This window comes from Podarcis liolepis (genome assembly GCF_965112155.1).
Source record: "Podarcis liolepis genome assembly, chromosome: 1".
NCBI classification, from domain to species: Eukaryota; Metazoa; Chordata; class Lepidosauria; order Squamata; family Lacertidae; genus Podarcis; species Podarcis liolepis.
The window spans coordinates 88,914,580-88,938,841 of NC_139554.1; the positions used below are offsets into that span (position 1 = coordinate 88,914,580).

General features: G+C 40.6%; 1 protein-coding gene across 3 annotated transcripts in view; it reads right to left on the bottom strand.

The window, feature by feature from the left end:
* Window positions 1-24,262, bottom strand: part of CNTNAP5 (contactin associated protein family member 5) — a 317,753-nt gene that overhangs the window by 90,955 nt on the left and 202,536 nt on the right. For all 3 annotated transcript variants that reach the window (XR_014522322.1, XM_083488630.1, XM_083488631.1), the window contains one exon: window positions 18,343-18,543. Coding sequence is in view for 2 of the 3 variants with exons in the window: in XM_083488630.1 (XP_083344756.1) it covers window positions 18,343-18,543 (201 nt within the window). In the remaining variant the exon portion in view is untranslated. The remainder of the gene's footprint in view (window positions 1-18,342; window positions 18,544-24,262) is intronic.

The window sequence follows — 24,262 nt, forward strand, 5'->3', positions numbered from 1 at the left end:
TATGCAACTGGACATCTGGTGCAATGGGAAATTAATATTACTTAGCAGGGAAGGATGTTAAATGTGCACTTCAAAACACTTACTGAAATGGTTAGATAAAAACCACAGGTGTGTGTGTGTGTGTGCGTGCGTGCGTGTGCGCGCACACACACACACACACAAACTTTGATTTACATACATAGCATGTTAAGAGATTTTGTGAGCCAGACATGTTTCAAATATGATACACTGATGTTTCTGATTTTTAAACTAATCTTAAATTGGTCAGAGTTATAACTCCTTGCCTTCAGATTTGCATCATTCTGCCTTGTCTGGTGAGCCAGCTGGGGCTACAAGTTGGTAGATGTTGGGCTATAGTGCACCATCATAGACTGATTTTGTCCACTCAGGGACTTGCTCTCTTAACTATGGCCCAGCATCATGGCAAATGTGGAGACTGTTGGCAAAAAAATGAATCAACTCCCTCCAGTCCTCCCTCCTGGGGCTACTATTTGTGGAAGTTCAAAGATGACAGAGAAATGCAATCTCACATCTCCATCTTCATGTCTAGTTGAATGCTCCTGCAACCTCTCCCAGTAATAACAATAAATAATAATAATAATAATAATAATAATAATAATAATAATAATAATTTGTTTGTACTCCTGGCTGGGTTTCCCTAGCCATTCTGGGTGGTTTCCAACAAAGATTAAAAATACATTAAAATGGGGGACTTCCGGTCGGTGCCAGCGCTTAATGGCGGCCCTAGCTCCGAGCTCCGGAGAAGGACTGCTTCGCAAGTTCGGGTCTTACCCGCTACGGCGAGCGGGGGACCCCTAAAATCCCAGGCGCTGAAGCCTGAGAACAAGGAGACTCGGTGGGCACCTTTGCGCCCCCCGGTACCGTGAAAGAGCCTTTTTAAAGGCTACGGATCGACATCGGGAGTGAGCGCGGTGCTGAGAGTCGCTACCCAGCCTGCGAAGTGAAGCCGCGTCGCCATAAGCGGAGAGCGCCGATTCCTTCCTGAAAGAAAATTTGGACTGAATTCCCGTGAGTAAGAATTGGAAAATAATCGGGACCCCTTTTAATCTTGAAAATTGGGCTGAAAACGGGGAGTTTTAAACTAAGGAAGTCTGCCTCCCCCCGACTGCATGAAAGTGAAAGCAACGGAACTCTGAACTCGCATCCGTTGAAACCCGCTCTTTGATCAGCTAAACCGGACATTTAGACCTTTGATCTCCCCTCTAGCTAGCAGAGCAGAGGGGAGGCGTATGAGATCAATATCTGCATGATCTATATGAAGTAAAAAACCTCTGCTGTCTCACCTATTGAAAGCATGAAACGGCCTGCCTTCCTAGGACACTGAACTTACTTTTCCCTGTGAAGTGATACTTTGATACAAAGTTTCCACAGTGCCTGGCTACTGTATAATACAAGAAGAAACAGCATAAATTGGGCAACTGTGGCAATTTGAAGTTATAAGTTTCTAGTAATACTGACTTTGACTGTGTTAATCTTCTTTTTTACATCTTTGGATAATCTCCTTTGTTTTTGTATCTGGATATTTTGCTCTATGGCCATCTTGATTTGCTCCCTCTAGAGGATAAAGTAAGCTTGGCACGGCCTAAGACAGTGGAATTTTCCAACGGAGAACAGATCCCGTGGGAATTGACCTTGACATGAGTGGCTCACAAGAAGAGATAGTTACAAGAGCTAAGACCAAGCAACAACAACAACAACAGCTGCAGCAGCAACAGACAAAGAAAAGAGGCTCAATTTCAGGCACAACAGCCGGATCAGTAGGAACAACAGGACAAGATAAAGGTACAGCCGCCTCTATGGAAGCTGTGACAGATGCTCTGCTCAAGATAAACCAAACTCTGGAGTCTTTGACAAAACAGACTTCAGAGAACACACAAAAATTAACAGAAATATCAGTAAGATTAAACCAAAATACAGAATCTATAAATAAATTGGTGGAGGAAAACGCCACCACGCGCCAAATTGCTGAAGAAGCTAGAGCTACTGCTGGAGAGACACAGGAGAAATTAGAGCCGATTGCCAAGAAGGTTTATGAGCATGATGCAACTTTGGCCTTGTGGGAGTTACAGAGAAAAGAGAGGAATTTAAAATTAAGACTGATCCCGGAGAATGAAAGAGACAACCTTGTGGAATATCTGACACGGGAGTTTGTGGACTGTTGGGACCTTGAGGAAGACGAAGTTAAAATTACGACAGCCTTTAGACTGGGTAAAAAGCAAGACAGAAAGACTCCGAGAGACTGCTTGATCACACTCAGATCCAAGGAGGAAAGAGACAAAATACTAGGACTACACTTTGAAAAGGCCCTGCAAATCGGAAACTCAGCTGTACAGATCTTTAAAGACATCCCAAAATATATTTTGGATTTAAGAAACTTCTACAAGGATTTGGTTCTTTTGCTGAAGAAAAATTCTATCCGCTTCAGGTGGGAGTTCCCACAAGGACTGTCATTCGACTACAAGGCAAAGAAGGTGAAAATAAAGACAATTCAAGACAAGGACAAATTTTTGGCAAGAAATCAGGAGGACCTCCAGAAGGGGACTGTGGACCCACTTGCAGAACAGAGGAGAGCACTAGAGATTCTGAATCTCTCGACTGGACAAAAACTACCACCAACAGAGGAAGAGCAACAACTCGGAGCTGTGGGAGGAGTTTAGAAAAATAACAAGATGGCTTTGCAATTCCTTAGTTGGAATTGTAATGGGCTCAATGGGCCTTTGAAGAGAAGACAGGTATTTCATATATTGAACAGACAACAATTGGATCTGATATGTCTGCAAGAAACTCACATAACCAGAGCCCACAGGAGACTACTCATAAATAAAAGGCTAGGACAAGAATTTATTTCATCAGCTAAAGTCAAGAAAAGAGGAGTTGTAATTTACGTGAAAGAGAAATGGGCCCCAAAAATGATATTTAAAGACGAACAAGGGAGATACTTGGCAGTGGAGATACAAATACAAGGAGAAAAATTCTTAGTGGTCGGAATTTATGCACCAAATGAAGGCAAATCTGACTTCTTTAAGAGACTCCATGAAACCCTCACCGACTATCTGGATTACAATATGATAATCATGGGAGACATGAATGGCGTGGTCTCCACTAATATGGACAAGGCACAAAGACTAACAGTTAGCAAGGAAGGGAGACTCCCTAAGACTTTTTTCGAAATGACAGAAAATATGGACTTGATAGACATATGGAGAACAAGGAACCCTCTGGAGAGAGAGGGAACTTTCTTCTCCCAAGCAATGATGACCTGGACCAGAATTGATCAAATTTGGATTACTAGTGGAATGGCCCCAAAGATTAAGAAAGTGGAAATCTGCCCAAAAACTTGCTCCGACCATAACGCCGTGAAGATGGAGATGAAACTCGCAATAACTGGTCAATTTAGATGGAGAATGAATGACACCCTCTTCCGAGATAAGGAGATTCTCACGAAGGCCCAAAAGACCCTAAAAGACTATTTTGAAATAAATTTGAGGACCGACGTGGAGAAAAGAGTGATCTGGGATGCAAGTAAAGCGGTGATGAGAGGATTTTTGATTCAACAAAATTCAATAAAGAGGAAAAAACAAAATGAGAAAAAAGAAAAGATTCTGGAAAAGATAAAGGAAGGAGAGAGAAAATTAAGAACAAAACCAAAGTCTCAGGACATTTTAAGAGAGATTAAGTTATACCAAACACAATATATGGAATTGATGAACCAAGAGATTGAATGGAAGATAAAGCAAATGAAGCAAAAGACTTTTGAATCAGCAAATAAATGTGGCAAACTTTTGGCTTGGCAACTGAAGAAAAGGCAGAAATTAAATACGGTCACAAGTCTAGAGGTCGACGGAAAGAATATATCTAAACCCAATGAAATTAGAAACTGCTTTTTAAGTTATTTCAAAAAACTCTACACTCAAGGCCCGCAAAATGAAGAGGATATAGACAAATTCCTTGGAAAATATGGACTACAAAACATCTCTCATCAAAGTAAGATGGATTTGAACCAGAGAATCTCAGAACAAGAGATAGAGGCTGCCATTCAGAATATGCAACTGGGCAAATCTCCGGGACCAGATGGACTGACTTCCAGATACTACAAATCGCTGAAGGAATGGTTGACTCAACCATTAAGAGAAGTTTGTAATGAGATCCTTGAGGGAAAAAGGGCACCTGAATCGTGGAAAGAGGCATATATTTCACTCATACCAAAGTCAGAGACTGAAAAGACCCAACTTAAGAACTACCGCCCAATATCATTGCTCAATGTGGATTACAAAATTTTTGCAGACATTTTGGCAAAAAGATTTAAAAGAGTGTTGATGGAGAAGATTCATAGGGACCAAGCAGGCTTCCTCCCTAAAAGACACCTGGCAGATAATGTAAGGAATGTAATAGACATTCTAGAAAAGCTAGAGGTGAACATAAACACTAAAGCAGTATTGATCTTTGTGGACGCGGAGAAAGCCTTTGACAATATTTCTTGGAGTTTTATGAGGAAGAATCTTCATGGGATGGGGGTAGGCCAGGGTTTTGAGAATGGTATGGCTGCAATATATTCTGAACAAAAAGCTAAACTGATTGTAAACAATGTTGTGACTGAGGAACTTAAGATAGAAAAAGGAACACGACAGGGGTGCCCGATCTCCCCATTACTTTTTATCTCAGTTCTGGAGGTGTTGCTGAACATGATAAGAAATGACCAGCAGGTCAAAGGTGTGCAGGTCGGAGCTAAACACTATAAGTTAAGAGCGTTTGCAGATGACTTAGTATTGACTTTGCAAGAGCCAAACACTAGTACGAAAAAGGTTTTAGAAATAATACAACAGTTTGGCCAGGTAGCTGGACTTAAGTTGAATAAGCAAAAAACTAAAGTTTTAGGGAAGAACTTAACAGATATGGAAAAGGAGAAATTTCAAGAGGAGACAGGTTTGACTGTGGTCAAGAAGGTGAAATACCTAGGGGTTTACTTAACATCTAAGAATGTGAATTTGTACAAGGATAACTACGAAAAATGTTGGTCAGAAATTAAAAAAGATCTAGAAATATGGTCAAAGTTGAAATTGTCAATGTTAGGCCGAATTGCAGTGATTAAAATGAATGTATTGCCTAGAATGTTATTTCTGTTTCAGACCTTGCAGATTCTTGACAAGATGGAATGTTTTAAGAGGTGGCACAAAGATATCTCGAAATTTGTCTGGCAGGGCAAAAAGCCCAGAATTAAATTTAAGATACTGACAGATGCTAAACAAAGAGGGGGTTTTGCCCTGCCGGACTTAAAATTGTACTATGAGGCAGCAGCTTTTTGCTGGCTGAAAGAATGGATGCTCCTCGAGAACACGGACATCTTGGATCTGGAAGGTTTCAATAATGCTTTTGGTTGGCATGCATATCTTTGGTATGATAAAGTCAACAGTGCCTTTAAAAATCACATTGTCAGAAAAGCATTGATTAATGTTTGGATAAGATACAAAGATCTATTGGAAAATAAAACCCCTAGATGGGTGTCACCAGTGGAGGCCAAAGCAGTGAAGAAACTCAATATGGAGGTCGGATGGCCGAAGTATTGGGAAATTTTAGAACAGGATGGAGATAAGTTCAAACTACAAAGTCAGGAGAAATTGAAACACAAAGTAGAAAATTGGTTCCAATATCGCCAAATAATGGAATTTTTTAAACAGGACAGGAAAATCGGTTTCCAAGTGGAAAAATCAAAATTAGAAACCGAACTGCTAGAACCCAATACTAAGAATTTATCTAGAATGTATAACTTGTTGTTGAAGTGGAATACACAGGATGAAACAGTCAAATCGGTTATGATTAAGTGGGCACAGGATGTTGGACATAACATTATGTCAGCTGACTGGGAATGGTTATGGAACACCGGTATTAAATTTACGGCATGTAATGCCTTAAAGGAAAACACTATGAAAATGGTTTATAGGTGGTACATGACCCCAGTCAAGCTGGCAAAAATCTATCATTTGCCCGACAACAAATGTTGGAAGTGTAAGGAGACTGAAGGTACCTTCTACCACCTTTGGTGGACATGCCCGAAGATTAAGGCCTTCTGGGAAATGATCTATAATGAAATGAAAAAGGTACTTAAATGTACCTTCTCTAAAAAGCCAGAGGCCTTTCTTTTGGGCATTGTCGGCCAATTGGTGACAAAGAAGGATAGAACTTTTTTCATGTACGCTACAACAGCAGCAAGAATACTTATCGCAAAGTATTGGAAGACACAAGACCTACCCACTCTGGAAGAATGGCAGATGAAAGTGATGGACTATATGACATTGGCCGAGATGACAGGCAGAATCCGTGACCAACGAAAAGAGACGGTGGAAGAAGAATGGAGAAAATTCAAAAGTTACCTTAAGGACTACTACAAACTTAATGAATGCTAAAATGTTGTGGTTTCCAGAAACAAAGGGGTACAGGGATATAAGGTTAGAATATAAAAGAGGACTAAGATGACAGAGATTTGAAAGCAACAATTGGGAGTTGCTAGTTGAAGTATGGACATTGGGATGCAGAGAGGGGGGGTATGGGGAAGTCCAAGAAAAGAGGTTTATATGAAAATATGTTTGAAACTATACGTGTATGTTTGTCACTTTTAGTGTTTGTTTGTCTTTTTAAAATTTTGTAAAACCAATAAAAATTTTATAAAAAATAAAAATAAAAATACATTAAAATGTCACACATTAAAAACGTCCCTGAACAAGGCTGCCTAGGAGCGCGTTCCACAGGGCGGGCGCCACTACCGAGAAGGCCCTCTGCCTGGTTCCCCATAGCTTTGCTTCTCACAGTGAGGGAACCGCCAGAAGGCCCTCAGTGCTGGATCTCAGCGTCCGGGCAGAACGATGGTGGTGGAGACGCTCCTTCAGTTACAGACCAAGGCAGCTCCTCCTTCCTTGCCTCAATTTGTATCAAATGTTCTGAGTCTCCTGTTTCCCTAAGCACAACATAACTGTTCCCTCTTAAATTCTGCAACCCTTCCCTACAGGGAGCTGAAATCAACACCTTCACTGCTTACTTTTCTAACAATACTGTGAGGTCTCTTACTCCATAAGACAATATGGCTTCTAACATGCATCTTGTTGGCTGCTATGAGGAGGAAGAGATGCAGGACTATGGGCATTTGGACTGATTCAAGAGGTCTTCTCCTACATTCCACCATTATTGCTTAGGAAGGTTTTAGGAAAAAGTGGCAGCTTCTCTCCCTGGAACCCCCTAGGCCCTTGCCACCAGGGGGTTATTTCCACGGGACACATTGGCCATAGACATGACCTTGACTTTTGTCTGACACTTGGGTGCAGTTGATTTAAAGGTTATGCTATCTAATTCACACATTCCAAAACTATACACAAAAACCAAAATGGACATCATCCTTCAAAATTCACACTTCTGCAAAATTTGTAAGGCAGTTCTCAGGCCAAGGAATGTGTACAAAAATGCATACAGTAGGATAAAGTGTGTTACAAGTGTATATATTTCTAAAGTTGTAATATACATTACATAAGGGAAAACCACTTTGCAAAAGTGTAATATTAGGTAAAATTGCATACAAAGATGTGTGTATTAGGATAAATTGACACAAAAATGCTGCTGAATTTTCAGGATGACTTGATTTTTTAATTAAAAAAAATGCAAACTGATGTGAAAATCAAGAACAGGAAAAATCAGAAATTGAGAGAAACAAAAAATGACAAATTCATCTATCCCTAGTTGTATCTCGGCGACATTGGGTTGGCCATCAGCTTCCAACCCCTGCACTTAGTAAAAGTCAAGGGATTTCAAGTCATGATACTTTCTAGGTTTAACTGACTCCCCCCACCATTTCCATTTCTTTCTTTTTTTTCTGTAAGGTATCAGGATTGTGTGCAGGTTGCACATTGCGAAAGATTCTTTCCATGTATAGTCAAACTCTCCAGATTTATTTGCCTTAAGGGATCCTCCACATTTATTTTCTGAGTATATTCTGTCACCAGCAACGCCATATATCAAAGACTGCAATTTCTGGAGGCTTCTCAAACCAGATGAAAATATCACCTGGGAGCAAACAAATGAGATACTTGAAGCAGAGCATTTAACCACTGGAAGGCATTTTCCTAGGGAGCCTTCCCTTGAGAAATGATAAAAACATGTACCTATCAATGGATCACTTTGTTGGTGAGAGCTCTTTTTAAAAACCTCACCCATTTCACACACACTTAAAGCTAATTGATATCTTGCCCGTTGTTGCTTCACCGAAGAACAAGCCACACTTGTTCATTCAGGACATTCTTGTAAATGGATAACACCCAGAGAAAAAGTTTGATTAACTAATCAGATCTTTGTGAATTCTAACCTGCTTCATGCCAATGTGTAGACAGGAACTTAGACATCTCCTCTTTTTGTCGCTAAACCTTCTGTGTGTTATCTGTCCAATCAAAACCCAACTGTGTTCAATGGTGCATGTTCCCAAGTGAGTGTATTTTGAATTGCTGTTTTAGAAATGTGAATTTTGATATTTACATTATATATGTATGTATTATTTAAATGAATATTTTCCTGTGGATTAGAAAGAAATCTACAGATTAATGCAGAAATCAGACAGGACAGTCTTATGAATATGGAAGGATGCTTTGAGTTTCTCGGTTTCTCATTTTCTCAGTCTTAAAATTCGCATTTCTGCATCAGTTTGCAATTAAAAAATATATTTTAGTGCACAGACATACACATATATTTTTGCAAGCAATTTCTCCAGATAACACATTTTCTGCATCATTTTCACCAATATAGGCACTTTTATGCACACTTCCCCTAATATAATCATTCATATACACATTTTGTTTTGTTTTGTTTGAGAACTGTTTTACCAAAGTGTGAAGGTGCATTTCAGAGTTTGCATATTGTTTCAGGAAATGCAAATTAGGTGGGTTCTCTTTAAAATGTGAAGAGAACTATATTTATTCTCCATCGCCACTTATGAATGAGCATATGTGAAAGAGGCATGGATTGGAAAGAGACTAATTTGTTCATCCCTTTTTATATTAAGTGCTAAATTTGCTCATTTCCCACTCACCCCATAAGAAACAGCTCTTTGGCAAAACACTTGTGGGGAAATGTGTGAATCTCCACTGTTGGACAGAAAGGTTCACTCCACACTGAGAAACACAAACACTGCTGGACTGCCTGCCTTGAACACATTTTTATTTTATTTTAGGTACTATAAGCACCCTGCCTCACTCGTCTCGCTCCTTCAGATGGCCAAACTTGTGATGTGCACCACAGCTTCTGCCAAATGACTCACTTCACAAAATAATTGCCACATGGTAGATCAAATACCAGGGACACTAAGAACTGAAGTGAAGCCATACGTATTCTTCTCTCAAAGCATGCATGCTGAAAAAAGATCTGCTTCACATGTCCCAGGAACCAATTTTATCACAACTGTTTATTTTAGGACGGCATGCATGTGCAGGACATAATATGTCTTTATTTTGCTCATGCTATGTGTGAGTGTGTGTGTGGTTACACATAAGCTCTATTCAGAGAAGACCCACAAAAAGTAAACTGATGTAACTAACTTCAGTGCATTGATTTCAGGACTGTCAGTCTAGCATTCTTTTTCTAATAGTAGTTAGCTGTCAGCCAATAGGACCATTTAAAAAAGAGAGGAAGAATTGCCTCCTCATTTCTGGTTGTTGGATATTTAGCATGAAGGATCAGCACTAATATACATTACTAGGACTATGTTTGCCAGCTGCTATTTTTTTAAAAAATATATATGTTTTTTTCACTTTTTATGAAAAAAACAATCTTACAGTATATATCAAGTATGTACATTGGCTTTGTGTGGACCCCAAATAATGAGGCAAATTGGGGTGATCTGAGATAGTCTTTTGCAGAGCTATTTTTATAGAAACAGAGGTCATAGCTGTCAACTTACAGATTTGAAAATAAGGGACCAGCAGCCAAAATAAGGGATTTTGCTTAGCTTATACAGAAATCCAGCACTCATGGAGCCATGCTGCTTTAGCTGCGACTGACTGTGTTTTGCAGGGGGTTGGACTAGATGATCCTAAGGGGCAAAGCTTACAGGCAGAATTAGAAACCAGGAAGAGGACCTCTTTAATAAAGAAGGGAGAAAGTTTATAATTTATTTGAAAAGCTATTGTAAAGAGTTACATACATTGGTAGGATTGACAGAAAACTTGTAGTAAAAATTTGAACTATGGATGGACAAATGATTTATAAAATAGAGTTATGAAAGGGATGCAGAGGGGGAAATCACTACATTAAGATGCTGCACTGGTTGGAGGGTATGCTAAGCAACACATCGAGGCTGCCATTGTCCTGGCGTGAGGAGTTCCATTGGTCCTTCCCCACCCGAGAGAGTGGAAGGGAGGGAGACTCTCGCCCATGCCACCCGTGAACCCAGCATGAGGCGGTTGCCACTCCGCCGCGGCCGCTGAAGCGCTGCCCTTCTGCGTCCCTCCCCATCCCCTCCTCTTCCTCCTCCCTCAGGCCGCCTCCTCAGCCGCCACCGCCTCCGGCTTCCCCTGGCAGCGCAGCGGAAGTCTCGCAAGAGAGGGACTGCCTGCCCGCCCGCCGCCACCCATCTCCTCACAACACGCCCTTGAGGGGAAAAAGGGAGAGACGGAGACGTGGCAGCTCGTGCGAGCACTCTCTCGAGGTGGAGGACCCTGAGCCGCTGCTTCCCTCTCAAGCCAGGCGGGCATGAAACCCCGGAAGTTTACGGGAATCATCAATCCGGGACAGCAGCAGATAACGACGCTGGGATAAGGGAGTTTCCTGCCAAATAAGGGACGGTTGACAGCTATGACAGAGATGCCGGAACTCACTATGAACGCCTCCTTTCTTCTCTTAGAATGGCAATGAGGCCCACCTGAGAGGTTCCAACCTGCTAAGTTGCTCTGCTTCCTCAGTGTTTCCCAAATTTGGACCACATGATTTTTATTCTGTAATATCTTTCCATGTGGGAATCGCTTCACTTATCTGCCTAAAATCTGACAGTTTTCATGCCCTCAAAAGGGGTAGAGCATGCCTGCAATTTTCATTCAAATTTGGTGTGTGGGGGGGAATAGTCTTTTTCCACTGCATGTTTAGTTCAATCTACTGTGCATAACTAAAGAGGGGTATACTGAAAATCCAGTATTTTAACAGGAGTGTATTATAAAAAATGGGACACTAGAATAATAGCAAAACTGTTTGGATACAAGACGGAAGGTAGGCCTTGGACAAATTTGTAGGAAAAATGAGCTCTATTTATTTTTTGAACAATAACAGAGATATATGGTTAGAGACATGTATTGGTCCACATATATTGTTTCAATTTGATTAGATTGTGAGTACTTTATGTGAATGGGGGGGGGGGAGAAAATCAATAAAGTAAATCTTGAAGTACGTCTTGGGAAGTTCCTACTTTATTTGACAAATTGATAGAATTGCAATATCAATTTGAAGTTATCAATTAATTTTACATCCAGCAACAGAGGAATGGCAAGCAGCTTTATGCCAACAGTCTCATCAGACATTTCTGTGTCACACCTGCAGTAGCAGGGCAAAGTCATATCAAGAATGAATAAATACAGAAAGCAAACCAAAGTGAAGATTTAAGCCATGCATGTATATAGGATGGTAGGTAAAAGCAGAGGAAAGCAGCAGTCTTGGCGAGCAAAGAGAAAAGATGTATCAGGAAGCTGTAGATCTAAGGAGGGAAAAGATGGTGGAAAGGACTTCTAGAAGGAAGGCTACAGTAAATGCTAGACTTCCTAGAACAAGCATAGTCACATGGTGCCTGTCAGATGTTGTTGGTCAACTATGACCACTAGTCATGCTAGTCCAACAATATCTAGGGCACCACATTGGCTATCCCTATCCTCATTACCACTGCCACCTCACTCTTTGTTCATGCCATACCTCATTCTGGAAGACACTATCTAATACAGGGGTCAGCAAACTTTTTCAGCAAGGGGCTGGTCCACTGTCCCTCAGACCTTGTGAGGGGCCAGACTAGATTTTTTTTTTGGGGGGGGGATGAACGAATTCCTATGCCCCACAAATAACCCAGTGATGCATTTAAAATAAAAGCACACATTCTACTCATGTAAAAACACACTGATTCCCGGACCGTCCACTGGCCAGATTTAGAAAGCAGCTGGGCTGGACCCGGCCCCCGGGCCTTAGCTTGCCTACCCATGATCTAATACATCTGATACACAGTGCAAGATATGGAGTGTTATGCAAGAATAGACAGCATTGACTAGATGGATTTTAAATCTCTATAACCTCAGAATTTTTGGAACAGTCAATTGCATTTTCTGAAGAGCCACTTATATAGGTACAAACGTTCCTTCTTGTACCCCACTGCTGGAAGCTTTTCATCATGGAATTACACCTGTGCTTCAATTATCCTTGTCCTGAATGTTCTAAATATAGAATGGTGCTGTGGTTTTTAACCCGAGGAAGCATCAACATTGCCATTCTGACTAGTGGAAGAAATGAGGCAGCATCATAGGATAACAGGTTCCTAGTCAATCATTCTCAAAATGAAGATTCTAATTAGCCGGGTAACAATAACAGTGCAGAAGAGGTACCTGACATTCACAAACCATTCTCAGAAGACAGGAGACCAAGGTCCTTATTGCTTTATATGGCAGTGGCATGACTTTTGATAGCAGAGTGGCAACTGAGGCATCTAGATTGATAACGTGGAGATTACATTTTGAAGCAGACCCTAAAGCAATTGATAAAATTACTATTTACTTTTGTTGTTGTTGTTGTTTTTGTATGTGTGTGCTTTCATGCCACATCCATGATAAAAGACGGATGGAAGAATGGTTTCATTCTGCCCTGTGAAACGCATTATTCTAAAAATTCACAGGCCAGCAAAAAGAGAAGAGTTACAAAGTTGTTGGCATTTGAGCAGATACAGTGGTACCTTGGGTTAAGAACTTACTTTGTTCCGGAGGTCTGTTCTTAACCTGAAACTGTTCTTAACCTGAAGCACCACTTTAGCTAATGGGGCCTCCTGCTGCTGCCGCACCGCTGGAGCACGATTTCTGTTCTTATCCTGAAGCAAAGTTGTTAATCTGAAGCACTATTTCTGGGTTAGCGGAGTCTGTATCCTCAAGCGTCTGTAACCTGAGGTACCACTGTATAGCAGTCCAAGCACGTGTGCAATGTCCCATCTTCATCTGTGGTCACCTTCTATACTGCAGAGAATACTATATTTCCTGTCATTCCTTGCGCCAGTCCCATTCCTCCTGCTCTTCCCTTTCTTATGTGGATATTTGTGAATTTATGTTAGTATGTATTGTTGAAGTTGTTTAAAATGTTTTTTTAAAATAAAGAGAGAGGGAAAAAAGAAGGCGAAAAGCTACTACACCACATGAAGGGAGGAAACAGTGCCTGATTCCAGCAGGCAAACTTTGAAGCAGTGTAATTTAAAATGGATATATACACCCGTTCACAGATATTTCCAGCTTTGTCTTGAAGACATAATCCTCATCTTTTTATTCTCCCCCAACTGCTAATTACCTGCTAATTAGTAGAAACTGTGATGACAGTAGTCTGGGAATTTCTCTACTAAACTGGAGTTCTGTTGCCACCCACAATTACTAGGTGTTCTGCACTGTTGATGAGTAAGAATGAGCTTTCACTTTTTCCTCCACTACCAACATTAGTAACATGAAGACTACACAGTTCTTAGAGCAGGGCCTGATTGAATGGGTTCTGTTGTCGCATGAATATTGTGAAGTACTTCTACAGTACCTGGGGCCTTTATCATCAAGGGTATCTGAGCTTTCAGTTTTTAAAGTAAACGTTTCAAGAGCAGGTTTGAAAGCATCATGCCACTATGTGGTAAAGGCGGAGAGAAAAGCAAGGGTCTGGTTGTTTGTTAGACAATGGGCTGTTTTCATTATGCTTTCAAATATTTGTGTACTTTCAATTTTTGGGAGAAGTTATGAGAATTTACTTCAATATATTTCATATTATACATTGATAAAGGATAAAGAAAAATTCAGAACAAAAATATTATAAATTAAGTGCACTATGTAAGCTATTTTTTAAAAAACTGACCTAATCTAGAAAAAAGAAAAGGCATCTTATATCCATTATATACCGGTATTTAATTGCTTGTGAACCCTTGATTCATTATGTATTTTCAATGTGACCACTAGCGCTAAATAAATCTATTGGAATCTTGGCTTACAGAAGGCATTAGTTTAATCAAAAACATGTGCTGTTCAACATGGGTTCACATGGGTTCACATGGCCAGTTTGTAAGATAATTGCAGAAAAAGCAATTTTCAGCTTCCAGGTGCTTAATTACACACTGGCTTGTGTGGGGAAAATGAGTCCACTTGACAGCACTCTAAAAGTCTTGTAGGACCAGGTTACAACAATGATATCTGAGCATGATGCTTAAAAGCAATTTACATATTAATATAATGAATGATGAGCTGAAACTCCCTGATTCAAATTCCAGCTGAGCCACAAACTCAGTGGTGGCTACTCTCAGCCACTGTCTCCTCTTTGCTATTGGTTTAACTGAAACCTTCATCCCCTTCATTAGTTACCCATGTGAACAGATCTCCATGGGCAGAAGAGTTGATCATATACTGTAATCACACACAGAAGCTTAAGTGCATAGAGTCCCACCTTTTAACAACATTGAAAACAAAAGAGAGGTGTGAAAAAATGGTCTACTTGGATTAAAGAGTAACATTCCATAAGTTCCTTATTGTGTGACCTGTGGACATACAGTATGACTATGATCCTCTGTGTATTTGGCAGCCATGTAAACAGACCCTCTGCATACTGACAAACATGCATAAGCTCCCTCCACACCAGTGGTTGTCAGAGATAGGCAGAGTGACTTGCAACTCACTAACATGGTTTCTGTGCTGGAGGTGGATAATGCAAGATCTTCCATACATCACTTGATCAGGAGTGAGGAACCATAGAACTCAGGGCCAAATATGACTGTTTAGGTCTCTGTTCTATCTGGCCTTGGGATTATCCTCTTCCATCTCCAGGCCACACCTCTCACTGGCCTGGCTTTACATTTTGAACCCCGTGGAAAATATTGGAAAAGAGGAAGCATGGTGATAGCAGGTTCTGACAATGAGCAAGAAAATGCTTTCCTGATTCTGAAAAGGGCCAAACAGAGGCTTGTCACACCAATAACTCACAAGAGTCCCCCCTGAGATCCATCAGAACCAATCTCTTTCCAAAAGGTGAAGGACAAAGTGAGAACAAAATGGTGGCCTCACTCTTTGCAGGAAACAGAAGACCAACTCATCCCATCCCTTTTAGTGGGAGTAGTGACTCAACTGAATAGCAGCGATTTATATAAGTATTCTCCAGGAGATATTTCTCGTTGCCCTTGGAAAATCCTGAGCCCTCATGTTCCTAAATAGTCCATCCAATATCGAATTAGTTACTCCACTGAACATGAGTACAAATGGTTCCAAGCTAGAAGGCATTAAAATGATTCAAGTAATGTTGTCTAGAATATGAATGACTAATGGCCAATTTGGTTTCACCTTTCTGGAGAAGTAGGTAGGAAAAGGGTAATGGTACAAGTTTCTGTGTGGTCCAAAAAGCCTGGTCTGTACAGACAGAAAAGCTCACTGAAGACAAGTAGCCTCCTTCAATGGGCCTCCCATGAAGAAAAACAATGCTTAGCCTCTGCCCCTCAGGTCCTGCAATGCTATTGGCCTCACCCTTAAATTCATGTGTTACAAAGATACCCTGCCTGACTCTCCATCACCGTCTGGTCCTATAGCCCTGGGAGTGACAGAAACCCAGGGAACTGGTATGGATGACTCAGATCTCAAGGCAGGGATGTCCAGATCTAGCAGTTCCTAGGGGTGTGGAGACCTGGGTTCTCCTACTACTTTGAGCAGACCCCAAGTTAGAGATCTGGGCAGCACTGGTTGTGTGTGTGTGTGTGTGTGTGTGTGTGTGTGTTAGTTAAAAAAGCAAGAGAAAGAAAAGGAACCTTAGCCATCCCAAAAGGTTTAGCAGCAACTTTTTCATAAAACATTTGGAGAAATTTATTGCCCCAACCAAGCTAATGAACGGTCAAAAAAGAATTCTTTGAAATTTCTGGCACATCTCTACTTCTTGCATTCTTCTGGCCTCTGAAAGTTTTTGACTCATCTAATGGAATACTTGAAGGAACCAATTCATTTCTGAGGAAAGCACCAAACTGCATGCTGATCTCTAAAGTCAACAACAGAGGGCAACTGGAAACAATCCTAAGAGGTCTGAAACAGTTTATGGCATGGATTCCATAAGCACAGGTTTCCTTTGAAACTTTATAGAATGATAGAATTGTGACCTCAAAGGTCACTTTGTCCAACCCCCTGCAATGCAGGTGATGAGCGATCTTAGAGAAGCTAATCTATATATGGAAGCAGAAATAAAAATTAAGTTCAAATATTTTTCAGAAAATACATCGCAACCTAACAGAAGTTGGCCAGGAACAAGACCATACACAACTAAGACTATTTTACAATGCTGTAATATTAGGGATTTGAAGACAGACTTTTCCCTCTTTACTTAACCGCTGAATGCAACAATGCATTCTAATCATGGACATGCACAATGCTCCAGGGTTTCTCTTTAATTTAAAGGCCTCTTGCACACAACTGAGTACAAGCTGTCTCAGATACCTTGCAATTTCCCACAGTTCACATGGCTTATTTATGTGCATATTCCATATCTTTCTAACTTCCACTGACCTGGGCTACACATAATTAAACACACAAGGAGGGGGCATAAACAAAATGGATTTGATGGGGGGAATTGGCTGCATCCCTAATGTGTTGGTTGTGTTCTCACAAAATACACTTGCTTCTCTGATTCATCATATAAACAAGAGTTACTGGAGGAGACTAACCGTTTTCAGATCATCAGCAAACTAGGAATGAGCAGCCTATTTGAGTTTTGTGACCGTTTCACATACACCCAATCAGAGCACATTTCCCTTTTGTGGGATTTTTTAAAATGCATGAAAATGCATTTAAACTGTATGCATTTTGCACACATTTTGTAAATATTTCCCTAAAAACACATCTCTGTATGTTTTCCAATGCATTACCACCTAAAATATTCATTTTGTTTGCACTTTCCCATAAAATACATATTTTAATGTGTAATTTTTGGAACTGAATCTGCATCATAACTTTGGAGATGTACACTCAACCCCACAGTCAATATATATGTGTGTGTGTATATATATATATATATATATATATATATATATATATATATATACACACACTCACCATTTGGTGTTAACAGCAATAACATCTGTGCTAATTGCAACATGAAGCGGCTAGAGAAGTAAAATACGTTAGCAAATTCAACAGTGCTTAGTTTGTTTTTGGTTGTTAGTTTGTTAATGTTGCTAATATTGTTCTGTGGATTATGAATGCTGTAATGCTTTGTGAATTTTATAATATGACTTTTCTTGTGACTGTGCTGTTTAGCCTATTTCTTAAGTTGTTTTGTTAATAGTGCTTTATAGAAGGTGTCTGTTTTACTGATGATTTGTTAATTATTTTACCATTTATGTTGTAACTGTGATGTTCTACTGTGCTATTATTTATTGTATGTAAGCTGCTTTGTGACTCATGTGGCTGAAAAGTGGCAAAGAAATATGGTATAATAAATGAAAGGAACGAAGAATTCCAAACTGTATTTGTTACCACCAGTGCTGTTTCTGTTCTGCTGCAGTTCAGTTTTTGCCAAATACTATGCTATTCATCTTACTGCCTGGTATTTAATGAAGGTTGATTAACTTCCATAACAATTTATGTAACTTGCATTCATTTCAATGTTTAAAAAAAATGTGGAAATGATTTAAAATAAAGTAACTAGTTATGTATTGTTTCTGGATTTGACAATGATGTGAACAAATTGATTTCTGTTCCTGACCACAGATGAAAACATGAACTGCAGCTTCCTTCTCCAGTTTTGTCAGAATTCTCTGACATCCACAGATGTGGCGAACAAGGATACATCATGCCATGGTCTCTGCAAATATTTTTCTACCACAGATGTACTGCATCTCTTTCTGTAGTATAGCCATACATGGTGGTACTCTGCTTCCTTTCAAATGGAAATACAGAAATACACTAGCCTGTGTGTGCATAAGAAAGCAGAGAGGAACCTGACTTTGTGTTCTACTTCTCTTTTGATTTTCTTCTTTTCTTTTTCTTTTTTACTGGTGTAGCACTGTCAAATCTTAACTGTGCAAGCACCAGTAGCTAAAGAGGAAACATTTCACTTTATGACACTTACTTGGAGTGTTGAGCAGACGTGACTTTTTGCAGTGGTAAGCTGTCTCCTGTTCACAGTATTCGGCACTATTTATCATTGCCTCCAGCTGCTCCATGCTGCTGTTGTAGTTGAAGCTCATGGCATATGGTTTCTCGGGATCTGCCCCGCGGACTCGAGTCAGCTCAGTATTGTTGTGCTGAACTACAGTCCAGATCTTATCTTCTGTTAAGTGAAACAAAATGGAGGAAAGATGAGAAAAACAGGAAAAGTCAACAGCATCTGGTGCATTTCCCTATAGATACTAGAGTGTGTGAGTGTGTCTCTCTGTGTGTGTGTGTGTGTGTGTGTGTGTGTGTGTATTCCAAAAAGGGTACTTTTAAACAATGAGGCATATACCAAACTGGTGCTGAGGACAATGTAGGTTTCAACTGCTACCATAAGCGAGAAAGATGCAATTCTGATGTATTCCAATTATGGCTAAGAAGCAGGTCTGGCAACAATCCTCCCTATAATTCGGTTTGCTGGCGTTACTTGCAAAATTCCCAGTCTTCACACTTTCTGAGTCAACATGGGTCAGCAAAGCACATGAGTTGTTTATCCATCCAGATAAGTGATATCACTGGACTAAAGATAGGACTGTTGTCTGGGCATCAACACTGCACTCCTCCAGACCGACAGAACTCTCAAAACCACTAGATACTAAGGCGGATTCTGTGCTATTAAGTGCTGACCTTGAAGAAACATGCCTGATGGAGAGGCAAAATTGGCCTTCTATTTTAGTGCAGTGTAAAGCCGATAGCCCTTTCTTTTATTTTAAGCATAAAACAGAACTGATTTAGCTACTTTTTAGCTACTAGCTTCTTGAATAGGGTAAAAGGAAACTTTTAAAAAAGGCGCTGCAACAAAGTATTGTGCCTTTCCTTACAACTAAGGAAAGAGAAGGAAAAGAACAACTGTGCAGAGATGGCCAGCAATTAAATTTGCTACAGAGTTGAGCTTTGAACTATTATGGCGATCAAAGGTTAGTCACAAACACCATCCAAACACACCAAACTCCTGTGCTTTAATAGCTAGCACATTATCAAATAATGAAACCAACACATGCTTATCTTGAGAGGAGGACAGAAAACAGGAAGGGATGGAGACATTGCAGAAACCACACCTCTTTCTCTATATAAACCATGCTTTTCAATGCAAATGAGGAAATAAGAACATAAGAAGAACCATGCTAGATCAAATCAAAGGACTATTTACAGCAGCATCCTGTTTCACACAATGGCAAACCATTACGGCTATGGAAGTCTGGAACCGGAGATGAACTCAATAGTCTTTTCCTGTTCATGTTTGCCAGCAATTGCCACCTTGCCTCTATCTGGAGGTTCCATATCACCATCACCACGAGCAGTTATTGATAGCATTATCCTCAATGAATTTGTCTATCTCCACTTAAAAACCACCTAAGGTACACTTTATAAAACTATCTAAGGTGCCCACCCCACTGCTTAGATTTTTGTTTTTAAACAGCAAGAAAATATTGGTGTGAGGCAGCTCTCAGGGCAGCCATGACAGGGAAGAGCTCTCCTTCCTTCTCCCTCCCGTTGGTGCTGCCTCTGGCCAAGCAGCAGCCAGCCACCAATTCAATCATCTCATCATAAAAGTGATAGAAGACTTTACAGCGGTGACACTTTTATCCTATACACCCTTTAAAGACTTACCATACCATTGACTGCATAGATGCATGGATACCACTCTCCTTGATCTGCACCTTGTGAATGTTCACTAGTTATGGTTGCTTCCTACTGTTACTATTACAGCTGCATTAGGCTCACTCCCCGTGAGATCTGAATTCTGATGTAGAAAGCCTTCTTTCTAACCTTCTGCCTCCCCCAACCCAATTAGGTCTTTTTTGGCGGTGGCAAATTTAGTACAAGTTGCACATTACAGGTTTAGAACGAAAAAGCTGGCCTGATGGTTGCCAGTATTTTTCTATAATTGGGTTCTGTAGTGCTTTGAAAGGGGATGAAGGAGGGGAGGCAAAGCAAATGAACGCTAACTTTTAAAAGGAGTTTGCTAATCCACCAAAGTGCCTCTGACAACACACTGCATTTTAGCAGTGGGAGTTGCAGCTTGCTGTGCCACTTGAAAGACTCTTGCTGAGCCTTCCCTCTTTAAGCCGCAGAGATTTGCCACCCTGCGTGTCACTAAAACTGCTCATAAAAAGTTTTGTTTAAGAAAGGGAAAACAAAACAACCCACAGTAAATCACACGGATAACATGCTAACTCTGGATGAAATGGATCTGCTGATGGGTACAAATTATCATTCTCTTTCACTCCCAAAAGAGATGCTCCCCCCCCCCACGGGCTCATGTGCTGTGTGCACTTAACGAAAAATGTGTTTGGAGCTGCAGCCTATGTTTTATACAATTGTCTAAAATATAAAGAGAATCTTGCTGTGAAAAAAAGGAGGAGATAGACAGAAAGGGAGGAAGGGAAAGAGTGCTTTTTAAATGGGCTGGTTTCACAGAAGTCCAAAGAAAAAGACATGGAATAATATACCAAAAGAAACAAGGAGGAAATGGAGTGGGAGTATCAGAGGGTGGTGGTTTTGGTTTGTTGGTGTGGTTTTTCTGAGGAGGGTTCTGTAATCATAATGTGCCTTCCTTCCAACAGACTGTCTCAACTAGAAACTGACTACAACTTTCACAAAACAAAAGTTAACCCTGTGCTGGACTGGCTGGACTAGACAGGGAGCATTCACTAAAAGCACAGTGGATGGGATTGAACCAATGAATCTCATCAGCAGAAGCTCCAAAAGCTTCTGCATGTGGATTGGGGTTTTTTTCCCTCTCCCCCTCCCTCGTGCCTCCTGAAATTGGCTTGGGGTGGAGTGGGATTGGGAGAACCCCTGGAACAGTGTACAGAGAGAGGAAGGTGGATCATTCCGACATCAAGCAAGAGAGCACAGCACTCCAAATGCAAGGCATTACCATCTCTGGAGGAAAGACAACAGCTAAGGCTCTGGAAGTGAGGAAGTCAGTACACAGCAACAAAATGAAATATGCACTGGGTTGGGGAACCATGTGAGGGCAGAGAAGGGGGGAGGAGTACATTGTGGGGCCTTGCATAATTTAAGGCATTAAGGAATTTTATGATGCAGCATGTGAACACAGAGAGAGAGAGAGCACAACTGCATGATAAAAATATAGATGCTTTTGAACATTTGTTGTCACTGTTAACATGTGAAATTTGGTTGGTGTGTGAAAGTGTAGCATTGTAGCAACTCAAAGGACTGCAACCTCCTCTGTCTGCTTGGAGATGTAATCCCCGATTTCAGCAGTGGTAGAGTACTTCTTTGCAAAGGAATTAATTGGCTATTATGGGACTGCAGGTGCTGCCTCAGTTGAATTGCATGCTTCCTTGCATTGTACCTCTGCTTCAGAAATAATTGTGGAAAGGGCCCAGCCGGACAGGCTGCGATTCGTAGACTATGTAAACAGGCCTTGCTCGCTTTCCTCATTGCAACACAGAATAACATTAACACATCCATGTCCTATTTTCCACCTCTCTCCATTGACTTTAATTAATTAGGTCTCCCTGGAATTGTATGTGTGTGGAGTGAATGAGGAAACAGTTCTCCCACACGTTCTCCCTTCATCTCCCTCCCAACACACACAGCTATATTATTTCGTTACACTCTTGGATAAGTTTCAGACCAAGCTGAGGTAGAGCAGCTGAAGGACAACTAATGTTCATTGCATTACATTAACCTGGAAAAAAGTTAATTTAAGGCAGCAAAAGCCAAATATCCTAAGAGCTTGTTAAATTGTTTTGCAATGCATAAGTGACAATGCTTCACTTCCAAGCTAATTCTGCAGCCTTATAACTTAGCAGCCATTTAATGGCTTCATTTATAAAAGAGTTGTGGTGGGCAGACACCTCTGTGGGATAGTTTTAGAAATTAGGGATGGGGAAGAAATTCAGTTTCATTCATGTTTTGAACTTAAAGGTAAAGTAAAGGACCCCTGACAGTTAAGTCCAGTCGTGAATGACTCTGGGGATGTGGCGCTCATCTCGCTTTACTGGCTGAGGGAGCCGATGTTTGTCCGCAGACCGTTTTTCCGGGTCATGTGGCCAGCATGACTAAGCCGCTTCTGGTGAAACCAGAGCAGTGCACAGAAATGCCTTTTACCTTCCCACCGGAGTGGTACCTATTTATCTACTTGCACTTTGACGTGCTTTCGAACTGCTAGGTGGGCAGGAGCAGGGACCGAGCAACGGGAGCTCACCCCGTCGCGGGGATTCGAACTGCCGACCTTCCGATCGGCAAACCCTAGGCTCAGTGGTTTAGACCACAGTGGCACCCGCATTGTGCTCTTTCTGGATTTGAACTTACATAATGTGCAAATCCAGAAAGAGCACTTGAACCTAAAATAGCTAAACTTTGAAATTCAGTCTTCTTCAAATTTTTCAATTCAGTTCTGCAACCAAAAGATATAGGAGAAAGGGTGCCTGAAAATGCATATAATAGTGAAGATAAACATATAGAAGTGAACATTAGGGGAAACTTGCAAAAAATGTATACATTCGGCAGAACTGCATGTAAAATGCATAGATTAGGGAAAATGTCCACTAAAATGCTGATTATTTTTCATTAGGACTTAAAAAAAAAATACAAACTGATATAGAAACATAAACTGAACATAAGGATGGAAAAAAGGAGAACTTGAAATATACTTTTTTATATATAACTCATATGCAAAAGCCTATTTCTTACATTATGTAAAGGTTAGCCAAAGTGGTGTGTACCCTCCAAATTTCCCACGTTTCCAGGGATAGTCCTGTAATTATAGAAGCCATTCCAGTTTCTGATTTGATTCCAGAATCTTCCAGTTTTCCTGTTTCCTCCCCTCCATGTCTTGGAGGACAATTAAAAGTGGTGGAGAGATCAGACCCTCCACATCCTGTCCTTTTCGGAAAGAGGAGCCTTTGCTGTGTCTGTGTGTGTGTAGGTGCAAAAAACGGAGTCCTGTTTACCCAGAAAACAAAACAACTGCACCAAACGAAAGAAATGGTGAAGCTGACATACAAGGCCCTTTCTATAATTCTGAAGAAAAATGCAACCAATTCGCTTTAAATTCTTTAATTGCAATGCTTCAGCAGCCAACCATTTTTATCTTATTTTTTAGGAAACACATGGATTGTTTATTCCTTTATTGTTAATTGTGCCTTACACTGTCTGCTCAGAAGTAAGCCCCACTGTTTTCAATAGTTTGCTCCCAGGTAATTGGGTATAGACTGTGCAGCCTTACACTGCAATCCTAAACATTTTTACTCAGAAGTAAGTCCCACTGAGTTCAATAGGATTTACTTTTTGATATATTCCTGACCATTCTCACATTATTGTTATTGTTATTATTGTGATAATTTCCTGCCTTCTTTCCTGGCAGGGACTCAAATTTTAATTGGTTCATGGTGACAGATGTATATGTGCAAATGTGTGAGAGGAGAGCAAACACTGGAGAAGCTTCTTGATTTTGAATAGACTATCCCTTTTTTCATCTGAGAAATGTTGAATGCTTTGGTGATGCTCTTCAGATGCAGCTGGACACCAGCTCTCATAAGCAGCAGGCAGAATGGACAATAGTTAGAAATGATAGGAGTTGTAGTCCTAAGAAATCTGGCATCATGTTGCTGCATCATGTGTTGCCAGGGGACGGGACATGACAGTTCCTCTCTTTTTTGTGCCTTTCCTAATTTTTCCTTCGCTCTTCAAGCTGATGAGGCTTCTCTTCCCCCTCCATTCTGTGCTCAGCGTGGGATAGGATAACCAGCATTTGCAAGGAGCTAGCTGCTTTCTGCATTCTAGGCACATATGGTGTGTGCTCAAATGCTGTCTTTTTAAAAACATGAGAACTGCTCTCATGAATAAATTTGCATAGC